The sequence below is a fragment of the Melospiza melodia genome, chromosome 11, assembly GCF_035770615.1.
Source record: "Melospiza melodia melodia isolate bMelMel2 chromosome 11, bMelMel2.pri, whole genome shotgun sequence".
NCBI lineage: Eukaryota > Metazoa > Chordata > Aves > Passeriformes > Passerellidae > Melospiza > Melospiza melodia.
Window position 1 is genome coordinate 6,036,232 of NC_086204.1, and position 27,056 is coordinate 6,063,287.

General features: G+C 39.5%; 1 protein-coding gene across 2 annotated transcripts in view; it reads left to right on the top strand.

The window, feature by feature from the left end:
* BRINP3 (BMP/retinoic acid inducible neural specific 3) overlaps positions 1 to 27,056 on the top strand; it is a 198,091-nt gene that overhangs the window by 12,039 nt on the left and 158,996 nt on the right. For both annotated transcript variants that reach the window (XM_063165434.1, XM_063165435.1), the window contains exon 2: positions 6,270 to 6,555. In XM_063165434.1, the coding sequence (XP_063021504.1) occupies positions 6,320 to 6,555 (236 nt within the window). In that variant the 5' untranslated portion in view covers positions 6,270 to 6,319. The remainder of the gene's footprint in view (positions 1 to 6,269; positions 6,556 to 27,056) is intronic.

The window sequence follows — 27,056 nt, forward strand, 5'->3', positions numbered from 1 at the left end:
TGGCAGGGAGGCTTCACCATCCTCTACCCTGGTCCTTCTGAGCAACCTGGGCCACTTGGCATAGGAAGGAGCTGAGCTTTGAGATCCCTTCCAACCCAAAGCTCTGTGACCCGGTGATTCTGTGACTTCAATGCCCAAAAAAACTCGTTTCTTTCTCCGTTCTTGGTCTCTTGCTCCTGCCCCAGACCTCTGGGGGGACTTCAAGCAGAGCTCATCTCTGTCCAACAGCTGGCTGTGACCACAGGACTGAGCAGCCCACCTCAGTTCACAGGTCCTTTTGCTGTCCTTCAGGAAATTCAGCTTGGGAGATGTTTTTTTTTTTCTGTGGATTTGAGTACCTTCCTTTGGAGAACAGAACCTGTGTGGTGGCTAAGCCCAGAGCAGAGCACAGCTGAGATGCTTTTTGCTCTCCTCTCTAGCTGATACTGATGGCACACTAGCATTAATCCCAAAATTAGAAAATTCCCAGAAATGTTTTGATAATTTTCAACTAACAAACTAACATAAAGTCAGATGCCAAATTTGCAAAGAAGAAAGTTTAAATTCTTTAGCTATGCCTGTGCTATTCAGCCAAGAAACCAGTAGTCCTAAAACACAAGTAGCTATCCCACCCCATGAGATAAAAGAATTGTGAAAAGCAATAAAAGACAGTAGTATCTGCTCTCCATATTTTAAGCAACTGCTGAAAAATACTGTAAAAAGACATACACTCACACCAAATAACTGTAAAAATCTTGGTTATAGTTTCTATATTTTCAAAATCTTTTGCCAAGCAATCATATCTATGAAGCTTTCCTGTTTCATCTTCCCCAACAGATTTGAGTACCTTCCTTTGGAGAACAGAACCTGTGTGGTGGCTAGGCCTAGAGCAAAGCACACCTGAGATGCTTTTTGCTCTCCTCTCTGGCCCTTTCTGCTCTTTTCTCCCACAGCACACCATCAGCTTCACAGCTGGGCTGTGTGAGAATTCCATGGGCAGGTTCCTCCTCAGGTCTCATTCACTAAAAATTGTTAGCATGAGAAAAATGGCTCCTTGAAGGAAGAATAAGAATCCCTGATGATAACACAGGAGGTCCTGTGGTGCTTTGCAAAGGTGGGCAATGTGATCATCCCACTTCAGACAGGGAAGGGAAAGCAGAGACACATGAAGTGATAAACCCAAGGACTTACAGCAGATAAGAGCAATCTCTCAGACACAGACTATTGTTTTATTCTTTATGTAAAATGTCTTTCAATTTTTCAGTGTCAAAATACCTTTTTAAAAAAAGATCTGGACTTGCCTTCTCTGAGTTTTACTGTTTCCCATCCACCTGCACTAAATAAAATGTTGCATCTTCCTATTGATTCAAAGTTGTAGCATTCTTGAGAATTTTGTGTAATACCTAGAAAACAAAAGGTTTGCTCCATTCCTGTTTTCCATGATGTGCAATCTAAAAGAAATATGAAGGGTACTCTGCTACACCATGTACTGCATTTGATCAAAAGCAGTAACTTTGAAATCCCTAAGGCTTGTAAGTAATGGAGGGATGGAGTACCAAAACCCTCATAAATGGTAAAATTATGACCTTTCTGAAATCCAACTGCCTACAAACAGAATTGGATGCATTCCCCACCATCTGTTATAATATTTGTTCTTTGTATGTTTATTTTTAAAGGATATACAAGTAGTATTTAATATTTTGATTAGTTCAAGGAAAGCCAAGCCTTGTGTTTTGCATAAAAAGCACCATCTTAGATGTGTAATTTTCTAAAATTTTTCTAAATGTTATAGGAAGCTATTTTTTACTTTCCTTTGAAAGGACATATCTGAGAAAAACAGTCTTAAATTTTTATTTAATCATTATGGGAAGTTACAGCCAGGAGAATCCCACTTTGGCACAGAGGATTCTCAATTTTCCATGGAGAGCTGGGATAAATCAACATTTTCTTGGAATTCAAGTGAATATAAAAACAAAATGACTTCAGAGAGACCCTGGTCTTCTGCATTTCCACTGACAAAAGGGGATCTCAGACCAAGGTCTCAGAAAAATCTCTCAGATTCCAGGGTAGAGAGAAATATTGAAAAAACCCCAAACCTGATCTTATCAAAAATGTCTATACATTTGTACAGTTGTTTTATTTTGATCCTTGAGAACTGCAGGTAGATGTGGCCCAAAAAAGTTACTGGTGATGCATAACATCAACTTTATTGACCCTTGCATAAAAGGCTACTCCACTAGTGAACCAAAAAAGACCAATTTAGTTGCTATATCTCTACTGTAAATTAACAAATCTGTATTAGCTTGACCCTCACGTCCTGGGAAACAAAAAAGATTACATGCACTGAGGTAACAATAGATGACTTTTTTCCCCCTCTCATAAAAATTTCCACAATTTCCATTTTAGAAAGAATTTAAACTTACTGATTTTTTTGTTTTCTTCAGCATTGCTGTGCACATATTTGGGCTGGCTCTATATTATTCTGTGCATCTTAGTATACATGGTTCATTAATTAATGTTCTGTAAGCAAGAAAGCTCAACCCACAAATCAAGCAGACACTTCAATCTGCTCTATTTTAGCTCAGTGTCTTAGTGAGTCCATGAACACCATATGTAATTATACACAACTTTAATATTTTTAAAAAAATTTACCTAAAAAGACTGAGTTTGGTGGGGTTTTCCCTACCATATGATGACAACAAAATGACCACAGACGTCCTGTTCTCTTGTTCACAGCTGAAGCTTGATGAAATTTGTCCCAGTGGCCAAAATGTTTGCATTGCTCTTGCCAGCTCTACACCCACATGATGTAAATACATGGATTTTGCCAGTCTCCAGAACTTTTACATGTTCAAGACAATTAGGACTTAGCTATGGTATTCCCCAAAGATGCTGAGTCAAATTCCTGCTGCACTAATGCCAGGGAAGAGACAATAGATTTCTAACAAAGAAGAATTTAGCCTGTGTTGCTTCTTGAACTCACCTTAACCTCAGAATTTAGAAAAAGGACCAAAATCTTAGCAGTATTTACAAGTGGCAGCTGGGTGAAACCATGGGGATAACAGAAAATAAATGTGCAGAGCATCTATACCTGAGAATTGTCCTTTAAGCCAGCACTTCAAAGGACCATTGTTGACATGACAGCTTTTATCAGAGAATAAATATTGCATTATTTGCTCTCTGTATAATGTCTTCTCTACTTGAAAATCTCCCAGCTGTTACTTAACAGGTGTTTTTATTTGCCATGCCCCACCCTTTATCTACCACAAATTTAATACAGATTGTTCTTCCCTGGAGTTCTATTGTGGCTTTGTAACTGCAAACTTTTTGTGTTCCATATGCCTGTAACAGACTTTAGAAAATGTTTTCAGGGCATTTGCATTAATTAGAGAATTTGAATATTCAAAATTTTTAGATATTTCTCATACTGTAAGCTTTGCAAAAATCCTTTGGCTGGAATTTTCTAAATTATCTTATAATAGGAAACGCACATTTAGATCCCTATAACAGCTTAACCCCTCCCTTAGCAGCCATCTTTTCAGGCTTCTGGTCCTTGCTTATTAAAGTCTCCTTCTCAGGGGTGTTATGAGGATTAGTGCAATGCAGAATGATTTTACAATGGCTGGACAACAGACACAAGTGCATAAATACCAGTTACAGATGCACACATGATTTTTCTCTCCTTATTTCTCTCCTGTATATTTATGCTCCTTTGGAATATACCTCCATAGATATTTAAAACAAGGAGATCTTTAAACCAAGATTATTTTCTTCAGTGCCTGCAGAGGTCCTCTGCAGGTGTTTTGCCAGTGTTTAATTTATGACACACCACGAGGTGCAGCATTAAGCCAAAAATAAACTCCTGGCTCTTCCACTATTCCTTTCCAAGTGCTGGTTTAGTCTAGTGTTAGGAAGATGCTACATATTCACAGTAATTTATTTTCCAATCCTAATATTATCATTTTGAATTCAAAAGGGACTCAATTAGTCATCATTACAGTTTAACAGCCTGAAACACTTTAGTGTTAATAAGTAACTGAAAAAGTAAACTCCTATCTCTTCTCATTTAATCAAGTATGGGAATTTTTCAATGGAAAAGTTAGAAATTTTAATACAGCACTAGGTATGAAAATTGAAATGTTCATGACATACTTTCTGTAGCTTCATATAATGTCAAAAATTATGACCAGCATCTTCCCTGTCTGTGCTAATGATGATGGAAGGGAATGAATATGCTGTGCAATATATTTTTTCCCTGATTAATGATCAGAAGAGACAAAAGCATTTGTGGATTTTCACTCTGTCATGATGTAAAGGCTGGTCTGGCCTGTCTGAAAGTGACAGGAATGTTTTCTTCATTTATACTGATCTATTTTTAACAGGAAATGGCAACCAAATGATCCTTATGGCTTTTATGGGCCAGTAGAGCAATCTATTGCATTTCAGTTTTGCTTCAAATCTGTGCAGACTGTCTCATACAGTGGGAACAAGGTTATGCAGTGGAGTAATCTAAAATACATGAATTTGAAGGGGAAAAAAACCCCAAAACACCACCAGCCTAGGAATACGATACTCAAACTTCAATATGCAGACTCTTTTTACATGGAAGTGATGGCTTGGGAGCATAAATAAAAGTTTGAGAGGTCTCTGTTGTAGACTCCTGGAATTTAATTTCAAAAGGATTTATAAAATTAATGCAATCTGTGTTTTATGGCCAGAAACAACAGCATGGCTGTAACTGTTTATGGTTATAATTCAGTGTCTTGGTACATGCTCAGCAGGAAATATGAGCAGGGTCTTTCTTTATACATTTATTGTTTGCAGAATCATGTCCAAATCATGTTACAAACAATTACACCACATAAAGCCTGAGTATTTATCTGGTTGTATAGACAGCTTATTATATTCTTAGGCTGTAAATTCCTGTTGGTTCACAAGAACCTCTGTGCTCTCCTGGAGGCAGTCAGCTTCCTGCAGGCTCTTGAGAATATTAATATCTCACATATATGCACAGAGCAAATTTATTCAGTGACACAATTTTCATTATAATGGACGGGGGTGTTCAGTTGCAGGACTGTTCTGTTGGAAATATCCATCTTTTAGGGTTCACTTACAGGCCAGTTTACTGATAGGAAGGAAAAATTTCCCACCAAGTTCCAAAAACCCTAGCAAAGGTGAAAATGTCATGATGAGTGCTGATTTGAGTGAATGTGAATCCAGCATTTTATTCCCTGTAAACTCATCAGCTAGAAAAATTAAAGCTCTCACATTCATGTATTTTAATTCATTCTGTTTCAACTTAGACTGAAAACTGGAAGTGATTGCTTCTATAAATTTAGGAATCAACATGACCTTTGTCATCTCTGAAAGCCTCATGATCATGCATAGATGCTTCAATGAAATCTCTGCAGGATATTAGAAATATTAGCCCATTCCACATGTATGGGTCTGAGGTACAGAGGGAAGCTGTGGCTTGTCTTCACTGAGCTCCTACATGATGCAATCAATATTTGATCTGTGACAGGACACACAAAAAATTGTTTAGGCACCATTTTTAGGTGCTAAAATAAAAGTGTTTCTAGGCTGATCCACTGAGTTGAAGCAATTTGGACTGAAAGTAAAATGCTGCTGTTAGGGATACCCAAAATTTCAGCATCTGGAGTTGGGGTAAGTCACTTTAGCTCAGCACTGTGGGCAGCTCCAGAACTCTTGGTCAGGGCAGTCACTCTGTCCAGTGATGCTGCTTTGGACAGAGGAACTGTCTCTGTTAACCACATTTTGCAGTGAAGACAAACCACCATGCAATTTTCCCAAGAGAAAGCAGTGTGGGTCTTCTGAATCTCACTTATTTTCTGTCCAATGTGTGAACTGTGAGCTTATGTATTGACACTGCTGAATGGTTTTGTACTACTGTACATCATGATTATGTACAGACGTTGCTGAATGATTTTTGTACTGCTGCTAACAGTCAAGAACCTGATGTTGCATATTTTTCATTAATGACTAGCATGAATGGGAAAAAACCCCCAACAATCCCTCCCCTGATGATTTGTGAAGGTTTCCCTTCAACAGTAAATATTATCACTGATGATGTTAATGAAGACATTAGTTTCACAGCATTTGAAGTACTGAAACACTCCACTGTTAACTAGCCTAGTGGGGTTTATGCTAATGTAAAATATAATAAAGTGGAGGCCACTATCTCTTTAAGCTGAAAGAAAGGAAACTTGTTTCTACTTCCAAGGGATGCCTAGTGTGTGCTTATCTAATTGACTGTGTATTTTGTCTAGGTGTTGAGGGAAAGCTAAGAGAATGAAGGCTCTAAGTCCCCAGTGGAAGCATGATATGGCGATGCAGTGCTGGTGCTGAATTGTTCTCTCTGATGGCTCTATGGGAGTGGATAGCACTGAGTCTTCATTGCTGGGTTTTAGCAGTTGCTGCTGTCTCGGATCAGCATGCCACAAGCCCCTTCGACTGGCTCCTCTCTGATAAGGGACCCTTCCATCGCTCACAGGAATACACTGATTTTGTGGACAGAAGTCGACAGGGATTTAGCACAAGATACAAGATTTACAGGTATGAAGCAAAGGGAAAGCAATTACACAGATGCCATCCTTAGAAGTTGTAAATTATCAATAAGGGTTTCCTTTAAGGGAAAGGTTCAGTTGTGGGGACAAATCTATAGACACCAAATTAATTGCTGAAATATATGCAAGGCCACTGTGTATTATGGGAATGCTGCATGTGTCGTATCTGTTTTGTTTGAAGAACTTTTGATAATTGATTATGTTGTTCTGAAAAACTTTGTTGTTTACTGCCTACCTCTACTGTGTCCTAGTGATATGGTCAAAAATGTGCTAGGGATTCAAACACCACCTTTGGCTGCAGAGGGATCACCTTTGATCGTGCATCAATTGCTTTCTGTGTGGCTCATCAGGACTTAAGCTGAGGTTTTAAGAATGAAATTGTGGCTCTGCATATACTGCTGACAGAACAGACTTCATGGTACAAAGGAGGGCATTTCAAAAGTGACTCAAAAATGTTTAATGTTGGTTTATGCCATTTAATGTTTATCTATGCCATTGCTTTGAAAAGGAGTGTTTGCTTCTCTGAGGAATCGAGTGATAAGAGCCACTGTGAATTTTAACAGAGGTTGCAGGTAGTTTGGTCCACCACAAATCTCAGCATTAGGCTGGCCCAAAGTAAAGAAAAATAAAAGGGAAGACTTCAAAAGTATAGGTCTGCTTGAGGATTTGGGCTTTGCTGTGGAATTGCTTCAATGAAATGTTTGTAACCTGTAAGTCTCTATTTTGAGACAGCACTGGTGAAATATCTCCTCAATCATGTGCAATGGGTGTAACTCAATAGCATCCAATATTATCAAGCATCCAATATTATATGGGCAGGAAAAGGGGAGCTCAGTCTAATATGAGTGACCTAATGGCAAATAGACTGAAGGACAAATGAGAGACCAGGAGAGATTAAAGACTGGGAAAATAAATCTATAAGCAGAGAGACTTTTTACTTCAAATTGTGATGAATTACTCCCAACAGCCAAAAGCAAGTGGGGCAGCAGGGCAATACAGGACAGATTTTCAGCTCCCTTAATAACTGTCCATCCTACAAACACAGACCATGTAGGTATGGGAAGACACACACTGATTTCACTGAAAAGCACAGAAGAGGTTGTGTAAATGTCATACCTATTTTGGGATACTATTCCCTAGTCCTTTAGAAGAAGGTAAGAGTGCTATATGTCTATATGTATATTATATTTAATTCAGTGTCCAGTAGCCTGTGACAAAAGTGCTGGCCTCAGCATGTAAAGATTTTATTTTTAAGGAGTTGGCTTTATTTTCCTTTCCCAAATACATGCAGTAGAGGGCACTCTGTCGCAGGTCAATTTTGCAGTGGGCTCCTTTGCGATCTACAGAGAAATTAAACCCATTTTGAAAATAAAGTGTGATTTGGAAATATGCTTGATGAAGTGGCTTGTCTTAACAGAACAGCATTGCCCAATATTTACTGCATTTTAAAAGCCAGCTGTCAGGACCAATAATGTAAAGCCAATAATGCAGAGACTGAGGCAGCATATTTTATTCCCATTATTCTGTATTAGTCAAAACTGAACCAAAATTATCTTGCTAAAACATGAAAGATGGAATTGTATTTCATTTGAGCTCTTACAATCAGGTCCTTGAGAATTTTCCTCCTCTCAGCCATCATTACAGCAACATTGTTAAGTTTCACAGATCTGTAATCACACTGCTAATATTTATTTGGGTTTGTGCATAGGTTTCAATTGACTTTAATTTACACAATCCCACAGAAAATGTTTCTCAGCTTTAGTTCCATTCTCTGCCTATTCCAGGAAGCCAAAAGAGCCACAAGCTGTACTTTTTTGATTCAACCTCCAAAAACAAATCTTATTGTAAAGTTTCCCCGTAAAATATGGTCCCATTTGTGAGCAGTGCAGAACACCGTGACCTTGTTAGAAGCCATACACTGTAAATTTACTCTCTGTTGCTTCTTTAGGACTTGGAGCCTTATTGTCTGTTCATTCCCTCACCTGTCTTTTACCTAATGGAAAGGATCCCTCAGGGACAGGTCCTTATTTGAAGGGAGAGGTAAGGAGGAGGAAAGCCCCTGCCTGCAGGGACTCAGCTGAATTAACTAGGGAGAAAGGTGCTAACAGAGCCCCTCCAGTCCCTGAGCCCTTACTTGAGCCCTTGAACCACACACCTGAGACCTGAAATTTAAAGACCTGAAATTATGCAAAGAACTTACATTGTTAAGGATGAAGGAAAGTTTTCTTCCTTCATTTTAAATCCATGCCAGCTCAAAATCTATGTGGTGAAGAACGAGTGAGATGTGTAGGGTGAGGGACTCCAGGGGATTGTGTCCCATCTGAACCCTTCCTGGCAGGATGTTGGTAGCACAGTGGGGTCAGACAGAAAATGACTGAGGACCCTTTTCTTTTTTAATGGCACAAATGTGGCAAGAGGCTGCAGGTTACCTAAAGGAATGCTTCTCTTCTAAAAGGGGCTGGCTCCAGAAGAACCAACAGGGCTCTGAGCAGTAGCAGCTCACCTCCTGGGTCTCCAGGCTGACCCAAGAGATGACCAATTGTATCTCTCTGCCAAAACCCATCAAGTCCTGCTGCCCATGGGAACCAACTTAGGAAGAACAACCTCACACTGGGACTGTTTGTCTACAACTAGCAGAAATGAAACAGCCTTAATAAAAATAACATAAAGCCAGCAGTGAGTTGCACATATTCCATGTCATAGTTCAAGGTGTGTAGCAGGAGATTTCAGCATGAGACTGCTGTCTGATTTTTGCTTTCCAACAGTGGAACAATTATTCAGTGACTAGAATGATATTTTCATTTCCCCTCCATTTGCAGTCTCAGGAGAGGCGGTAATGATGTGGAAAAAAATTAAATCTTGATGGAATCTGTAATATCACAAGATTTTATTTCATTCCCTCATTAAAAACTTTCTCTATTTTAATCAAAATCATATTAAAAAGCAGAGAATACATGTTATTCTGCTCTTGGTTATATTAAGTAATGCATTTTCCTGTAAATACCAAAGTTACAGGTGCAAAGGCCTTTGTCTTGTACCATTGTTTGACACTGGTTTAAATGGGGTCGAGGTCATGCACTGCAAGCCCATGAAAGATACAGAATGATTAAGATCAGATAACAGGACAGAGAAATTGGAAAAGCACCCAGTAGAGAGAACAACAAAGAATATTAAAATGGAATTTACTTGAAGGATACATTGTCATTATTTTTCAGCTATTGAGTAAAACAATGTTGTGCTAATTCTTTTATTTCTGTCACTTGCGTGGCAGGAGACAGACTGATTTTAAAGTTTAATTTCACATGTGGCAATTGTTTTTAATGATACTCAGTAGGCTTACTTTTTTCAGTTCTTATTTTACATAACCTGTTTCCATTTAAAATTCATGCAGTCAGACTTTTAGGCTAAAATAAGAAAATTGATCACTCAATTTTCTGTGTTCGTGAAATCACTGACTGGTTGTGTTGGAAGGGACCTTAAAGATTCCTCAGATCCCATGGACAAGGACACCTTTCACAATCCCAGGGTGCTCCAAGCCTTGTTCAACCTGGCCTTGGACACTTCCAGGGATCCAGGGGCAGCCACAGCTTCTCTGGGCACCCTGTGCCAGGGCCTCACCACCCTCACAGGGAAAAATATCCAATCTAAATTTACCCTTTTTCAGCTTAAAGCTCCCTGTTTGCATGCTAATAAGGCAAAAAGCAACTGCTTTGTATCCACACCCTGTGGTCACTCTAAACAAGTGTTCATCTGACCATGAATCTGTTATAAATTATTGGGATGAAGCCTAGGATTTGCACCAAGGAACACACTGATTAACTGAGCCCAATTTCTAATAGGAGGTCTTTATGTCAGATATTTTTTTAAGCATAAAAGTTACATTTTTTCTGATCTCCATGAATGGCTTTTGTAGCATCAAACAATCATGTGATAAAACCAACTAGTGCATCAATTGTGGGAATGTACCAGCAGAAAAATAATCTGCCACCCATGTTTTATTCTATAAATTAAGGTTCAGTTATGTTCATGGACAAACAAGCTGGCTCTCTCCAAGGGCAGGAGTATTCAGTGTTACAGAAAGAGTGGAAAGAGACAAATAAATATGAAATAAGTTGTAATCTGATATTGCAGAACACTAAATAATATACAACTGGTTATCAACATTGTAATAAGTTGGAAATTGTGGGCTGGTTGTGTTGATTATGTGATTATTATGGCAGTGCTCTATTCCCTGTAATGCTTCAAAGGAAATACCCTCCTGCAGGAAATTTAATAATTGGCACAGTTTTTGGTGGTATTCTTTATCACTGATCTATGAAGAAAACCACCAAGAAGGCACCTGGATGGCTGCTGAAAACCCCTAAAGCCATGGGAATGCTCTGTCAACATTTCATGGAAGGTGGCTCCAGCAGTTAGCATCAAGAAGTATTTTGGCAAGGAAAACCAAGTTTATAATTTGTTATTTAATACACAAAGGAGTGCTGTGCCTCTTATGTAAATCAGCTACCCAGACAAAGGAATTTAAATCCAAACAGAAATGAGACAGAGAGGTTACCAGGATGGAAAGAGTGATTGTGAAATTATGCAAAGAACTTACATTGTATCAGAAGAGGTAATTTCTACAGAGATAGGGAAGTATTCAACCTATCAAATAAGGTCTTCAGGAAATCTCCTCAGGGATAGTGTGGAGTTTTGTTGAAGCAAAATGATTTAAAACCTGAAACAGATGTGAAAAATTAGGGGAAGAAAGAGCCTCACTCTTTCTTTTAAGGTGGAAATACTTAACAATATTTAGAGGGGGAAAAACAGAGTTGAAAGAGGATACAATTCCTGCCAACAGAATACATATTATAAAGTAAGATGAGCTATCTAAACCAAAAGCCATTACTGTCTCAAAACTGAATTGGTATAAACTGGCTATGAATAAATTTAGGTTGGTTCTTTAGAAAAGGTTCCTAATCATTAAAGTAATTCTGGGACATACAAAGTTACAGAACCCTAGGAGGAAAGGGTTTTATGATGTGATGCAGATACAAGTGGATGAAGTTTTAGTGACCATTGACATCCTTTGGGGCAACTGCACCTAACGAGTGCCCAATATTGCTCTGCAAAAGGTTAAAGAAAGGAATCTCTTGAAGTAGTGAGTTGCCCTTGGCAGCCTGGCATTCATGTAGCTTGAGAAGATTCCCTTAGAGGTTGTTTTAAAAGTGATTGTGTTCATCAACAGCTACAAAAATAGAAGCATTTGAAGATAATGCTATCAACTTAAAGATAAGAACACAATGGGTTCCTCTCCTGTGTTCTGAATCCTCTGAACCCATAGGGCAAAGTGAGCAAGACTCAAGACTGTAACAGGGCGCTCACTAATATGTTTCAACTCCTGTGTGTGAACCTAAGTAGGGCGAACATTAGTCAGTCTGGAATAACATTTCCTTGTGCTCTTCCTGAGAGTGATTTGAACTGATTAATCTGGAATTTCAAAGTGTGGAGAAGAACTAACAAAGGTCTTCCAAAAGTGGGTTTCAATACAGGTGTTTTAATGGGAATAACAGGAATACCAGAAATCTCTGCCTTTTCCAGCAATTGGCTCGATCAGTAAATAGCTTCTGGTCTGTGTTGTAATTGGTTCCTTTAGGGATTATTCCATTCAACTTGGTGGATAAAATGTACAGAAATCAGGTAAATCATCATCAGAATATTTGCAAAAGTCTAGATTTGAGAATGCACTAAATCCTCTTTAGAATTTCAGGGGCTCACAGGCTGGTAAGAGGGAAGAGCTTGAAGAGAGTTTTAGGGATTTTGAGTTGATACATTTCCACTAGAAATATAATATTTGTAGCCCAGTACATTGTTAAGAATGTCTGGATATGAAAAACATCAATGAGTTTGATTGTGGATTGTGATACAACAGCCTCTCTTATTCTAGATAGCTGGACATAGAAAAACATGGCACCAGTTAAATAACTGGTGTGGTGAAACGGCTTGAATAAGCGCATGTCTGAGCAAAATTAAAACTTTGGATGACCATATTTCCAGGTCTAGAAATACCTGGATAACATCCTCCAAAATCATTGAGTTTCCACCCCTTTGTTCCAAATGCAAACCCCTTTCATAGGAAAGAATTTTTGGTTTAATTTTAGAGCCTAAAACATATCAGGCCATTATGTTTTACAATTAGCAATTCCTATTATCAAGATTATATAATATCAATATGATATTAGTTTCTTTCTCTTTATCCAGGGAATTCTCTGGAGGGTACGTGCTTGTGAAAAGGTGGAAATAAGAGAAAATTTAAACTGAGAAGCCATGCATACATAACAGAAAAGTTTAGAACATGTTTTCAGATGAATTATAACCAGAATCTAGTTTAGTTTAGCCAGAATATTAAAGGATTGACAAGTCCCTAGACTGGAGGTTCACAAAGGTGAAGGAGGATTTGGCTGTCTCCAATATCACTGGGGCAAAAGGGACTCCAAAGATGGATATCAGAGACAAGAAAGATGGAGAAGATAAAGACTGGATGCTTGTTTAGGTCTCTGCTCACAATCCCAGCTGTGTAAGGGGTCTGCCATGCATGGATAAATGACATTTCCATGGGCAACAATGAAAAAGCCTGAGATCTGGTGGGTACTTGTGTCCCAGGAAAAGGGCAGACAGAAATAAGGGCTCAGAGATGGACAGGAATCTAGAGGCATAGAATATAAGAAAATAAAGGTAGTATAGAAAGTAATCTTACCCCTAATGAGTTGCAGCTGGGCTAATTATTAAAGATTAGGAGGAGACCTGACTTTAAAGACCACAGCTGTAACCAATAAGAAGAAGGGTGCTATGAAAGAGTGGGTTGGGTGATTGAGGGGGAGCTGGAGTTTGTTGGCTACTGGGAGAAGAAGAGTTGGAGCTTAGAGGAGCTGCCTAGGAGAACCATCAAGGAGTTATGAAACTCTTGCAATAGGGAGGCAATAATATGGAACTTTTGCAATATAGTCACAACAAGCTAGGCAGTTCTGATTCCCAAAATGACCCCATTTTTCCAGCTCTCTGACATCTCTAAACTAGCATGGCAGAGAAGTCATGTGCTGTTGGTGAAGGAAAGCACTTTTTAGTCAGAAACAAAGAAAAAATTAAGCTCATTTTTGAGACTGCTCCACAATATCAGCCCACGTTTGGAGGTCTTGGATAAAAGACCCTGTCCCTGGAAGTGTCCAAGGCCAGGTTTGACAGGGTTTGGAGCAGCCTGGGATTGTGGAAGGTGTCCCTGCCCATGGCAGGGGGTTGACTAAGATGGACTTTAAGTGCCCCTCCAAACCAAACCATTTTTGTGAGTCTCTGAAAGCATGACAGCCCATGGAGGCACAGTGTTTTTTTTAAGTGATTCTGGCTTCCTACAGGGTCTGCAGAACATTCAGTTATTTATCAAGAGAGTTATTGAGAGTCATTCAGTTATTGAAGACTTTATTGATCAGAGAGCCCAATTCTACAGATCCCAAAGACCTGGGACCAGACTCAGATCTACCCCATATCCCCTCACTCCACACAATGTCACCCTCCTGGGTTTCAGAGGAAGGGTAGAGTTCCTCTTGGTGAGCTGGGGCAGCACTGGGCAGGGTGCTGGGAAGCAGTGCTGGCTGTGCCAGCAGGATTAGGAAGTGTTCTCAGGAGTCAGCTTGACAAGAACATGAGCATGTTTCAGCTTGGCAACAAAGGAGACTATTGATGCCAAGATTGCCTTCTGTATATCTTTTTTTCATAATACACTGCAGGAGTCTGTGTTTTGACAATCTCTCTTTGTATTTCTCCCTATTTGTTCTGTGTATTTAATCAAAGATCCTAAAGAAACTCAAATGGCAAGAGAAGAGCAAATCTTATTTTTTGTAAACATTATTATAATCTATTTCCAGAATATACTCTCTTTCAAAATCTAATATTTAAAGATAATTATTAGATCAAACCTCCTACTGATATGTTTCCTAAGAACAAAGAACATTTATATAGAGAATATAGTGTGTCATCATTTCAGTTAGTGAGTTCATGAATCATTTAAGTTGCCCTAAAAAAATTAGTATAATAGAGGCTCTAACTTAATGGTTTCATGCAATCACTGAAGTAGTGTAAAAGCTGTTTAACACTAATAACAGATACGTTCTTCAGTCAGCAGGGTAGTCTGACAGGATTTTGCACATGAAATCGGGTCATTTTCATTAATTCTTTGAAGACATTTTGTTAGTTTGGTCTTTGTTCTTTCATTGTCCTTCCTTTTCATCCTTGTTTCAGTATCCCTGCTGGTACTATCAGTGATGTTCAAGATGTAGAGGATATCAAACGCTGATGACTTTCAAAAAGGAGAAAACAATTACTAAGATTTCTTTTAGTTACTGAAGAAAAAAGGATTTAATTTTTTTTTATTACTTGAAGCAAATCCTCTGTGCTTTTGTTTGAACCCCCATGTTGCTGTTTTCTCTTACTGCTAGGGCAGTAGCTGTCTCCAAACAGAATGGCTTTCAGGTTTTTCTTTTTGACTATATGTTAAGTCTATATGGGTGGCACTTTGTACCTTATGCAGAGAAAAATGACTGAGTGGCACAGAAACCTTCTCGGTATAAAAAGCCAGTGATATTGATTGGGGTGTGTGATTCTTTGTATAGAAGGGCATTTGTGCCTTTTCCATGCAGGAAAAAGAACAACTGACACTGAATGTGCTCACTCAAGAATTTTTGTCATTTTCTTCTACTATCATTAAGTTAAGGTTGTGGTCAATATCTCTGAATCCAAATCTTACTTGTCTTCTAGCTCGGATTGATCGATTCTACAGGTTTTCCCAGTCATTATGCTGGTTGTGAATTTTTTTTTTTTTTGTAGCTACAGTTTCATTCCAGCAGAGACCCTTGTGAAGAAAAGCAATACTTCAAAATAATGTCTTGTTGCTCGATTCTGCCTAGAATCCCAATATGATTGTTATGGATAACAGTGTTCTTAAGGTCATTAATGGCTCTGTATCTCAATTCATCTTCTGATACTCTCAATTTCTACTTTATTTATGCAGCTTGAGAAGAGAAGATATTGTTACTGACCAGACAATTTGATATATACAGAGCTATGAAAAATGCACACACAGATCCCATCAGCAATTTAGAAGTTTTGTATGCAGGTCTCACATGCATCCATTCTATCCAAGAGATAGAAACTGGCTTTGAGGAGTGAATGCTAATTTCTTGAGGGAAAAGCACATATAGAGGTTTTGACTTTTATAAGTAACATAATTTAAAATCAAAACAGAACAGACACTACCAAATATTCAGAAAAAAAGCAGAATCTGAGTACTGAGGAAATGTAATTGATTAATCTAAAGTAAATATTTGTGTTTCAGCTAATTTTGAACTATTTCCTTACTGTTCTTGACTATAGTTAATATAGAATGGATTGGATGCTTTACTGCGAACTGAAATACAATATCATCTTTGCTTCCTGATATATGTATGCTCTAATAATAGAAATTAAACGAAGATATTGGTTTGTTATCAAGTCACATCTAATTGCATTTTATTTAGCTGCATCTTTAGCTATTTACAGAAAATACTGGGTACTGATAATGATGATGATGGCTAAATCTTGCACAGCATAAGCAGTCTGATAACCTGCATTAACAAACAGAACATGGCATTTTGTCTGCATTTCATGTATTTCCCATGCAAAATAAATTTTAAAAATAATCAATAAGTTCAAGTGATTAAAACAGAATACATTGGATTCAAGCTAACAAGCAAGAGACTGATTATTTTCAGAGATGCTTCAGTTTCAAGACTCTCAGGAATCTCAGGCCTCCCTTGAAATGGAGAAGCAGGGGAGCTCACAGCCCTGCAGGGTAATTAGTCAAAAGCCTGCTAGCCAAGGGTGTGTTGAAGATGAAGGCTGGAAACCAGTGCCTGCACCTAACAGGAATAAAGCTCTTCTTCCTCCTCCTCACCTCCTCACAATCTGACAAGCAGCAGTGCACCAGGCATGAGGCTCTGGAACTAGAAGGCCAGACAACTGATGAGGTGGGCAGAAGTCCTTCTATCATTGTGAGACCACCTAAAAGTTAAAAACTTAAAAACCTAAAACCTTCTGTGGGACTACCACCACCTGTGCCCTAAAAACACCTGGATGAACTTTTGGAGCTTTTTGGAACTGGTGCTGTGAGAGCCAGCTTGGAAAGATGCCCTCCTGGATCTCCTGTGTGTCTGCATCTGGGATTTTGTGAGCAGAGTGAAGCTTGGGGCCATCCTGGCCACAGCAAACATGGAGTTTTTGCGTTTAAGATCTCTAGTGGCAGGAGGAAAAATGGTAGCAAAACCTCAGCTCTGGCCATGAGGAGAGCAACCTCAGGCTGATCAGGGGACTAGTGAGCAAGGTCCCCTGGGAAAATGTTTTAAAGGTGCTGGGGCCTATCAGCACTGGTCAGTTTTGCTTGTCACCAATTCCCACATGCTGGAAATCAAACAGAAGAGGTGGAAGACCTGCTTGGCTGAACAGGAAACTTGTCTTGGAAATAAGGCTAAAAAGGAATGTGTGGAAGCAGTCAGATGATGTGGGTAGAATACAGAGATGCTACTTTCCATTGTGGGGAGAAAATCTGTGCAGCTAAAGCTCAGCTGAAGTTGAGGTTGCTGGAACTGTGGATGAAAATTAAAAGTGTTTTTTCAAATAGATTAATGGCAAATGGCAGAGTAAAAATACCTTGGGCACATGCCAGCATGAGGATGGTCACCTCACAAACTGGGACAGAGACAAGGTGGAGGTATTAAATGCTTTCTCTCCCTCTGTCTTCAGCATGGGTGATGGACCCAGAGAGTTTCACTGCTGTGAGCTGGAGGACTCTGCCTGTGAGAATGATCAACTCCAGTCTATTCTGAACTTGTGAGGCATCTCCTGCTCCAGTTGGATCCCTACAAATCTATGGGGCCTGGTTGGCTTCATCCAACAATACTCAAAAAGCTGCTGAAGTCATCGCAAAATTTTGCAAGACCATTTTTGAGCAGTCTTGGAAATCCAGAGAGGTCCCAGCTACCTGAAATCTGGCAAGTGTTCTGCTGATATTCAAGAAGGACAAGAAGGAGGACCCTGGAAACTATAGTCCTGTCAGCCGCTCTCCAGGGCCTGGTACAATTATGGAGAAAGTTATTCTGGGAGGTATTGAAAAACGCCTGGTGGACAACACAGTCATTGGTCACAGCCAGCACAGCTTCATGAGGGGAAAGTCCTGCTTATCAAACCTGATTTCCTTTCATGATAAGGTGACCCACCTGACTGATCAAGAGAGGCCTGTTGATGTAACCTTTTTGGATTTCAGTAAACTTTCCAGACTTTTTATTCAAGGATCCTTCTGGACAAAATGTCCATCCCACAGCTGGATAAACATATCATGAGATGGGTGAGCATCTGGCTCACAGGTCAGGCACAAAAGGTGATAGTGACTGGGATGACATCAGACTGGCAACCTGACACCAGTGGGGTTTCACAGGACTCCATCCTCAGCCCTGAGCTCTCCAATGTTTCCATTAATCACCTGGACATAGGACTGGAAGGGATACTCAGCAGATGATACAAAACTTGGGAGGAGCTGTTTGATTCCCCCAGAAAGGTGTTGCAGAAAGTCCTCAACAAATTAGAGAGATGGGCAATCACCAAACATGGACTTTAACAAGGAAGATGCTGCCCCTTGTGATTGTGTTCACAGGGGTATTAGGATGAGGCAAGATAGAAGGATCTGACTCCATGTTTCAGAAGGTCGATTAATTATTTTAGTATATATATTATATTAAAACTATACTAAAAGAATAGAAGAAAGGATTTCATCAGAGGCTAGCTAAGAATAGAAAAAGAAAGAATGATAACCAAGGCTTGTGGCTCAGTCTCTCTGCCCAAGCCAGCTGGGCTGTGATTGGCCGTTAATTAGAAACAATCAACATGGACTAATCACAGATCCACCTGTTGCATTCCACAGCAGCAGATAATGTTTACATTTGTTTCTGAGGCCCCTCAGCTTCTCAAGAGGAAAAATCCTAAGGAAAAGATTTTTCATAAAAAATCTGTGACAGCCCCTGGGACAGGGTAACCTTGGCTCTGTGTATGGAGTGGGGAACAGGAGGCTGGAGAGCAGCTGTGGTAAGCACTCTGGGGGTCCTGGTCCATGGCAGATGGATCTGAGTCAGCAGAGCCCTGGTAGCTAGGAGGGACATCCCTGTCCTGGGGACACCATGCCCAGCACAGGGGATTCTCCCCCTCTGCTCTTGGGTGGCCTCACCTTGAGGGGTGGGGGCTGTTTTGGCTGCCACAACATAAAAACATGATACTGAACTATTAGAGAGCATCCAAAGGAGGGCTGTCCTTGAGGGGAAGCTGGTCTGTTCACCTGGAGGAGACTGAGGGAGACCTCAGGCAGCTACAACTTCCTTGTGAGGGGAAGAGGAGATATGGATGCTGATCCTTGTCTCTTATAGCCAGGGACAAGACTCGTGGGAGTGGCCTGAAGCTGTATCAGAGGAGGTTTAAGTTGAATATTAGGAAATAGTTCTTCTCTCTAGAGTGTGGTGAGCTCTGAACAGTCTCCTCAGGGAATAGGCAGAGCCCCAGGGTTGCCAGAGCTCCAGGAAAACTTTCTCAGGGTGGGATTGTTGGGGTGCCCTGTGCAGGGCCCAGAGCTGGACTCAAATATCCTTGTGGATTCCTTCCAAACTGGCAGATTCTGTGTTTCTGTGATGATGTTTTTGATAGCAAATCAACAGGCTTGATAAATTAGAATAAGTGGAAAACATATAGACTATGGTTCTTGTCAATTTACTGATGGTCTAGAGCCCAAATGTTGGTGATTACTGTGAGAATGAATCAGTGTGAATAAGAATTCATGTGTTTTTATATATTCATGAGTATATATTTCTGTACACAAGTACATATGCATGTGTATGAATGTAGAGATACCTGCATAAATATAAAGATAGATATAGATGAGTAAATAAGTTAATGATTCACATTTTTGCAGGGAGAAGAATACAGTTGTTTAGAAAGAAAAGCTTACACATTCTGAAGTAGCAGCTCTGTGTGACTTGGGTATGTGTTTCCTTGGCACCCAAACCATGAAGAAGTCTTAGAAATCAATGTAATATGTCAAACTCCCTGACACTTGTTTTTCAGAGAGACAAAAACAATCAAAAACACTAAATAAACAACCAAACTGTTCAATTTTTTAAGTGATGGTCATTTCCCCACTCTATGAGATTGGTAAAATGTCAATCACTTAAAGAGGAATTTTAACCATAGTAATTCATTGGAATTTAGAAGTAATTAAAAAGAACTTTTAAACTTAAAAAGTTGCAAAGTAGGACATTAAATTGAAAGGAAAGTTCAGTCTTAGCGAAATTATCTGGAAGGTGCCCTACAACATATAACTCAGAATCAAAAGTCTCCCTATGTTTTCTGCTTGCTGAATTAAATTGTCCTGCCACAAGGTTTGATAATCCCTTTTAGTCAATGCTGAAAAGGAAAAAAAGGAGTGAAATTAATGACTTCACATTACAAATGCCCCAGGCAAAGACACTTGTGTTATTTGCCCTTTGGCTGTTACCAGGTCTTGAAAATCAGGAATCATTCTATCTCTGTAATAACATTATGCAAAACTGATATGACCTGTGAATTAGTCTTGTGGGGTATTAAACTCTCTGTCTCAGATGAGGTAATCCACTTCTAGTTAAAGCAGGGGGGCTGAACTGGCAAACTACAGAAATTTCTGGGTCTAGACTAGCATGAAATGTTATGTTGATCTTCATTGTAAGTTGACAGGCATACAGAGGGAAATATATAAAAGTATAAATGTGTCCACTGTGGACTTGATGCTGAGACTAATCCAGCAAAAGGATTAGGATTTGGGATTTATTTAACTCCTTTCTAATGTAAAGAGTGATGATGTTTTTCTCACTGATAGCAAATGATGGAGTTTGGAACAGTACTATGGAGATTTAATTCCCATGCTGTGAAATGAGGAACAGTCATGCTCCTCACAGGCAGAAGGCAGAAGCTTTCATAACCAGGGTGTTCAAGGACTGTACATTTACTTTTTATGAGCTCAGCTTTTACTGAGTGCAGTAGAAAATTTTGGGTCTTGGGTTTCTGTGGTTGAAATGGCTCCTGAGGTATTAGAGAGTCTCTTTTCTTAGCTCCACAACTGAAGAAGTCAAGATTCATTGGTTCTGCTTTTCAAGATTGTTTATTTTCTCTCATCTGTTACATTCTTTCCCTGACCTGCTGAGATCTGTCCAGCAGGTCATGTTGTGGCACAGTGACTGCCCTTGGGGTGGTGTTAGCTTTTTATACTAAGAACTGCGTGTACTTTATTTACAATAATTTTCCAATACCTATCACCTATGTTAGACAGTCTGTCTCTATTTTAAACCAATGCATAAGTGTTGCCATCACAGCAGAGGATGGAGGACAGGACACGCCCAGATTCCTCCATCTTGCCTTTTGAAGCCCCATTCTAAATCTCCAAAATTCTACTTTTTCACCCTGTGACAAATTAACTATCATTCTACTGAAACTCTTGGGGCTTATAAATCTTCACACAAAGTTGGTAATCCTTTCTATGGGCTAAAATCAAAGGCACAGGTGTCTTTGACTCCGTGCCAAGGTCGCTGAGCTGCTTGCCAGGGTCTCGAGTCCTCCAGGGCAGCCAGAGCCATGTCCTGGTTTCCGACAGTGTTGGAGAATAGGAAGGCCCTGCAGAAGGACCCAAACAGGCTGGATTGATGGGCCAACACCAGTGGTGTGAGGCTCAACAAGGCCAAGTGCCAGATACCTGCACTTTGTGCACAATAACCCCCTGCAGCTCCAGGCTGAAAGTCCCTGTTGGGAAAGGCCCTGGGGGTGCTGGAGACAGAACTTAAAAATGAGCCCAGATGGTGCAGAGGCCAATGGGCCCTGGGCTGTGCCAGCCCTGGTGTGGGCACGGGCCCAGGGCAGTGGCTGTGCCCTGTGCTGGCCCTGCTGAGGGACCTCGAGTGCTGGGTCCAGTTCTGGCCCTCGTGGCCAGAGAGACCTTGAGGGGCTGGAGCATGTCCAGGGAAGGGAACAAAGCTGGGGAAGGGGCTGGAGCACCAGGAGGGGCTGAGGGAGCTGGGAAGGGGCTCAGCCTGGAGAAAAGGAGGCTCAGGGGGGACCTTGTGGCTCTGCACAACTCCTGACAGGAGGGGACAGCCGGGGGGTCGGGCTGTGCTGCCAGGAACAGGGACAGGAGGAGAGGGAACGGCCTCAGGCTGGGCCAGGGCAGGCTCAGGTTGGATATTTGGGAAAATTTCTCTCCTGAAATGGCAGTTGGGCCCTGGCACAGGCTGCTCAGGGAAATAGTGGAGTGCTCATCCCTGGAGGTGTTCACAAGGTGTGTTGATGTGGCACTTGAGGACATGGTTTAGAGGTGAACGTGGTGCTGAGTTGATGATTGGACTTGATAGCCTGAGAAGTCTTTTCCACCATCAGCAATTTTATGATTATTTGATTTCTCTTGGGTATTTCCAAGTTGGTTGAACACCATTTTCGTACCAAATAAAATTTTAAAGCATTGTTTTCACTGAAGTAATTTAGATAATTGTTTACTAAAGAAATACAACTTTGAGAATATGTGTGAGTGTGTGTGTGCAGATTTTGGAACTAGTCTTGAGCCAGAGAGGATGTTAGACACAAACACTGTGCTCCCTCTGAAGCAGTTTGTAGTAATTTCTGTTTTCTGCCATTTTTTTTTAAATACTGATAAGCTTAAATGAATAAAATAAATTTCTGGAAGAAAAGAATTGTGCATTATAAACACCTCCTTTATGTTGTTTTTTCGTAATGCTCATGTCATGCTGGGTAAGTTTTGTCAGGGTGGTGGTATCTGTGAAAGAATTATGTTTATTCTGTATCTCTTCCCACTCTGGTGCCAGGTGTATTTGATTGTACAAGATGACTTTTTAAATTTTAGTTCTGGCAAAACACAAAGTAACGTATTGCTTGCTATCTGTAAAGCAAATGGAGTTCGCCTTTGCCATTTTACTGCAGTGCTTGTTCCTACTTTTAAAATTATTTTTTATTTTCATTTTCCCCTGCGTTATGGCCATCCCACAGTTGCAGTTTGCAATGGAAGAAGTGATTGAATATTACAGGATGGAAACTGTTCAGTTCTGCTTCTGCTGAACTGGAGAAGTTAGTGAGATGTGTCAGATGAATAGCATAAATTCTGATTTTCCAGTTATGTATTTAACTGGTTTTGTAGGCTTGGTTCTAGTCAAGTGTGAAATATTCTTGTATATCACTGCTAAAGCACATGGCATTTTACATTTGCACATGCTTTGATTTCATGGTAAAGCACTAATAAAGGTAGGGGAACAAAGATGGCTCTGGTTTTTGTATTAGTCACTAATAGAAAGTGGCCCATGTAATTTCTCCTATATGCTAAGCCACCTCTTGCTGTCAACATAGATACAATTCACCAATCAGCAGCAATAAAAGCTCTTTAATTGTGTATTTTTGTTGCAAATATTTCTAAGTAAGTATGTCTAAAGTATAAAAAGCATAATTAAAATCTATAATTCAACTATCTGGGTCCATTGATAGAAATACAGCCTCATTTTAAATGAGCTTTAACAGTTTAATAGCTCTGTGCCTCAAAGAAAAGTAGATTAATACAAATAGCCTGCAAGGAAAGATAAAGGTTCAGATCTCAGCAATCTGTAAAACTTTGCATTTCTATGGAATCCAATTTCAGGCTGCACAAATAAAGTTAAGAGGATGAGTAAACTTACTGCATACCATATTTGGTTATCCTGACTATTGTTGCTCAGTGAATTAAATTTGATCATTCTGCTGAAGTTCCATTTTTGCTTCATATTCCTCATGGTACAGATATGTTCTGTCTTTGATGTTCTTTAAATGTCATTGAGGCTAATGCCATATCAATTAAATATGCTGTTTGAGTACTATTTTTTTCCCCACTAGTCAATCACTGACATTTTCTATACAGCTTAGCATTTGCATTCAGAAGCAGATTTTCAAAAGAACCTCAGATTTTCAAAAGACTTCAGACCTCGGTGTGACATTTGTTTATTTCGGTACGTAAGGAGAGTAATTGCTGTGCTGAAGAAGATGGCTTACAAGTTTCACATTAACTGGGATGGTTCCACTGTCATTAGTGGAAAATTGTGTGAATAGTTGACTTTTTTAACAAGATTTTACCTCCTGGTTAGGTTTAGTAGGTTCAGATCCTGATTGCAAAAACTTTGGGACAGAGAATGACAGAGGAATACAATAAATAACGGTGGGAGGCTGTAAAAATAAAATAAAAAAAATCTCAGTCTGACTGGAGGAATCATTGAGGATTTTGTGAATTAGAGGAGTTTAATACATGGGACTGAATTACTTACAGGTGGCAAAGTACTGTGGATTTAATGGTTAGGGAGCAGGAAAGAAGTTTGTGGAGCAACAGCATTGATACAGGGCAATGAAATTCTGAGGTACTTGAAAAGAAATGAGGAAAAATTTACAGGTGAGTAGTTCAGATAATAGATCTAATTGAACTCAAAAGATTTCTTACTGTATTTTTTTGCATAATATTGGTTCAACTTAATTTTATATAGTTTATGTCATCGTGCCTTAAGTAAATTTTGACACCAGTTTATGGCACTGAATGACACTACATCTCTCACCTAAACCCAAATGATTTTCTTGTATAATTTACTAAAATATTACTTTCTCTCTTGCTAATAATCAACTTTTGCTATAGAATTGGGAGATCCCATTCCCCTCCACTCTTCCTAGGGCTCTGAACCCTTGGTGCTGGCTTCTGACAGTGGCACTGACAGTCATGCTCTTGGTTTACTTGCAAAGATTTTTTCACCCCATGTCAGATGTGGAAGAAAGCAGAATTGCTATCCATTCTGGCCTCTAATGGTATACCCTACCTTTGAGCAGCTAGAATTGCAAATTAACAGTTCTTCAATGATATAAACTTTTATATCTCAGGGTTTTGTTGTTATATTACATACTACCTATTATAGGTATAACAGTTTGTACTTATTTTATTTAAAAACCCCAATCCAACAACAAAAGCACTTCAGTTGTGTGATGATGTGTTTATTTCCTTTCTTTTGGGAACTGTTATTTTTTTCAAATATTCTGGACCAGTCAAGAAATACTTTGAAAAGGACAAAAACATTTTGGCTGAAATTTTACTGTTATCTACTTACCCAACCTGTGTTTCCTTTACTTCCATGTTATAGGTGCATCTCACAAAAATTTTCTTCACTGGAAGGAAAGATTGTAAAGCATTGGAACAGGCTGCCCCAGGGAAGTGGTGGAGTCACCATCTCTGGAAGTGCTCAAAAAACATTAGATGTGGCACTTAGAGACATGGTTTAGTGCTGGGCCTGTCTGTGTTATCCTAATGCTTGGCTTCAATCATTTTAGAAGGCTTTTCCAACCTTAATTCTACCATGATTCTGCAATTCTATATTTTAGAAGCTGTGCTCTGTAATGCGTCCCATACCAAGGGGGTAGGGAGCATTCTGCATTAACAGTGCAGCAGAACAGAGGCAGGACAAAGCCATGCACCTCTTTCTACTTTACTTTCTATTTTTTTAGAAGAAATCCCCATGTGCAAAAGAGGGATTAAAACCCCCCAAGAAAAATGACAGCTAAAAGACAGTGTAACAATCTTTCCTATGTATTAGTGAATATGTGTTCAGATGGGGATTGTTTAGGCTTTGGGTTTTGCCAGATGGGTTCTAGAGCTGAGTTCAGCAGTGTTGGTTGTAGAGGGGACTGTGGGTAGCCTGATTGGAGGTCTCACAGTAAAATTCCCTCATATGATATATTTTCTTCTTCTGCTTGGCTGTAATTGTCACTAAAAAGTCAATCTCTGTTCTTAGGCTGAGTGAAAATGAGCTGGGCTATTTCTTACTTGGATACTAATTTGTAAATTAGATTAGAGATGAATTTGCAGCACAGCTAAATAACTGGGTGCGAAAATGGCAAATTTGTGGGCTCCTAACACTGGAGCATAAGAATGTCTAAGGAAACCTGTCCTCCTCTGCACAGGATGTGTCTCATAAGGCCAGTGTGGGCCATAAAGAAAGTGCTCTGCCAACAAGCCGTGCCTCATTAGCTGAGACCAATCTTAAAAGATCGATCTTGAGCTTTCTTACACTGAATTTTGCAGGTCAGATCTTTTGGGAAGAGCAGAACTGAAGTGTCCCAGACCTCTAAGAAAGTGTGAGGACAAACAATAGGTGTGTTTGATTTGTGTGAGATTGGTGCTGTGCTGGGGACTAACCAAGTCAAACAGAAATGTTGGTCAATTCAATCAAGCTTTAGAGGTGTAAATTTATTTTTTCAAGGTAAAGTTTATCTTGAAAAAGATGCCTTTTCTGTGTTTTTCTGCTGTTTATTGACAGGCTTTCATGATTTTCTCTGTGAGAAGCATACTGACAGCTTCCTAATCACAATATTCTATAATGTACTTGTTCTGAAATTAATTTGCTAGTTTGAATGTGTACATGTATGTGTATCTGCATACACATACATACAATTTTCCATCATCCTCCCTTCACAGGGAGGGCTTTAGGTGGGCTTTGGGAGCATCCTGCCTTCATATTTACTCTTACAGTGTCCTTGGGAAAATGTAAGAAAGTTCTGGACTTCTCTGAAATTAGCTGAATACTCAAAATATTCATGAATATCCTTTGTAGTAATCATGTGTGCAAGTATTAACATCATGTTTGTGTGTGCAGAGGGGTTTGAAGAGAACCAGTTTTGAGGGATGTTTTACATGATGTTAAACTAATGGCTTCATGCAATCACTATGAAAACATCAACAGCTAGATGAAATGTTGGAACCCTGGTTGCTGAGAATTTTAGACTTTCTGTGCTGACAGGCACTGATCCCCCAGAGAACACTGCATTTGACCTGAGGCCGTGGAGAAGGCTTCCAAAGTGGAATGATAATTTGGGATTGTAATTGAATGATAATTGGGTTTATGGGTGTGTCCTTTGAATAGAAGTGTGTAATATCACATGGTAGAAAACTTAGTTTAAGGTTTTAGAATATAGCAATATATAAAAAATAAGATGGAGGTTTTAGGGCAGAGGCTGGTCCTTCTTCACCTTCTTCTCCATGGATTTGGGTGGTTTTGTGTAATTGGATAAAAATTTCCCCATTGTGGGACATGGGTGGTTGGTTATTGGGTTAAAAATAAAAATAATTTAGATGTTATTTCTTAATTGGACACTTTGTCCTTAAAAGGCCTTGTAGAGAGAGAGGTACAGCTCCATTTTAAGTTTGAGTGGAGTACTATAGAAGTTAGGGTTTGTGAGACTGTAGCATAGAAAAGAAGTAATAAACATCTGAGTCCAAACAATGAAATGCGAGCTTATTCACCTGTTTCATCTGTTTGCTTCAAAAAAGACATATAGAATGGAAATATATGTGCCATATCA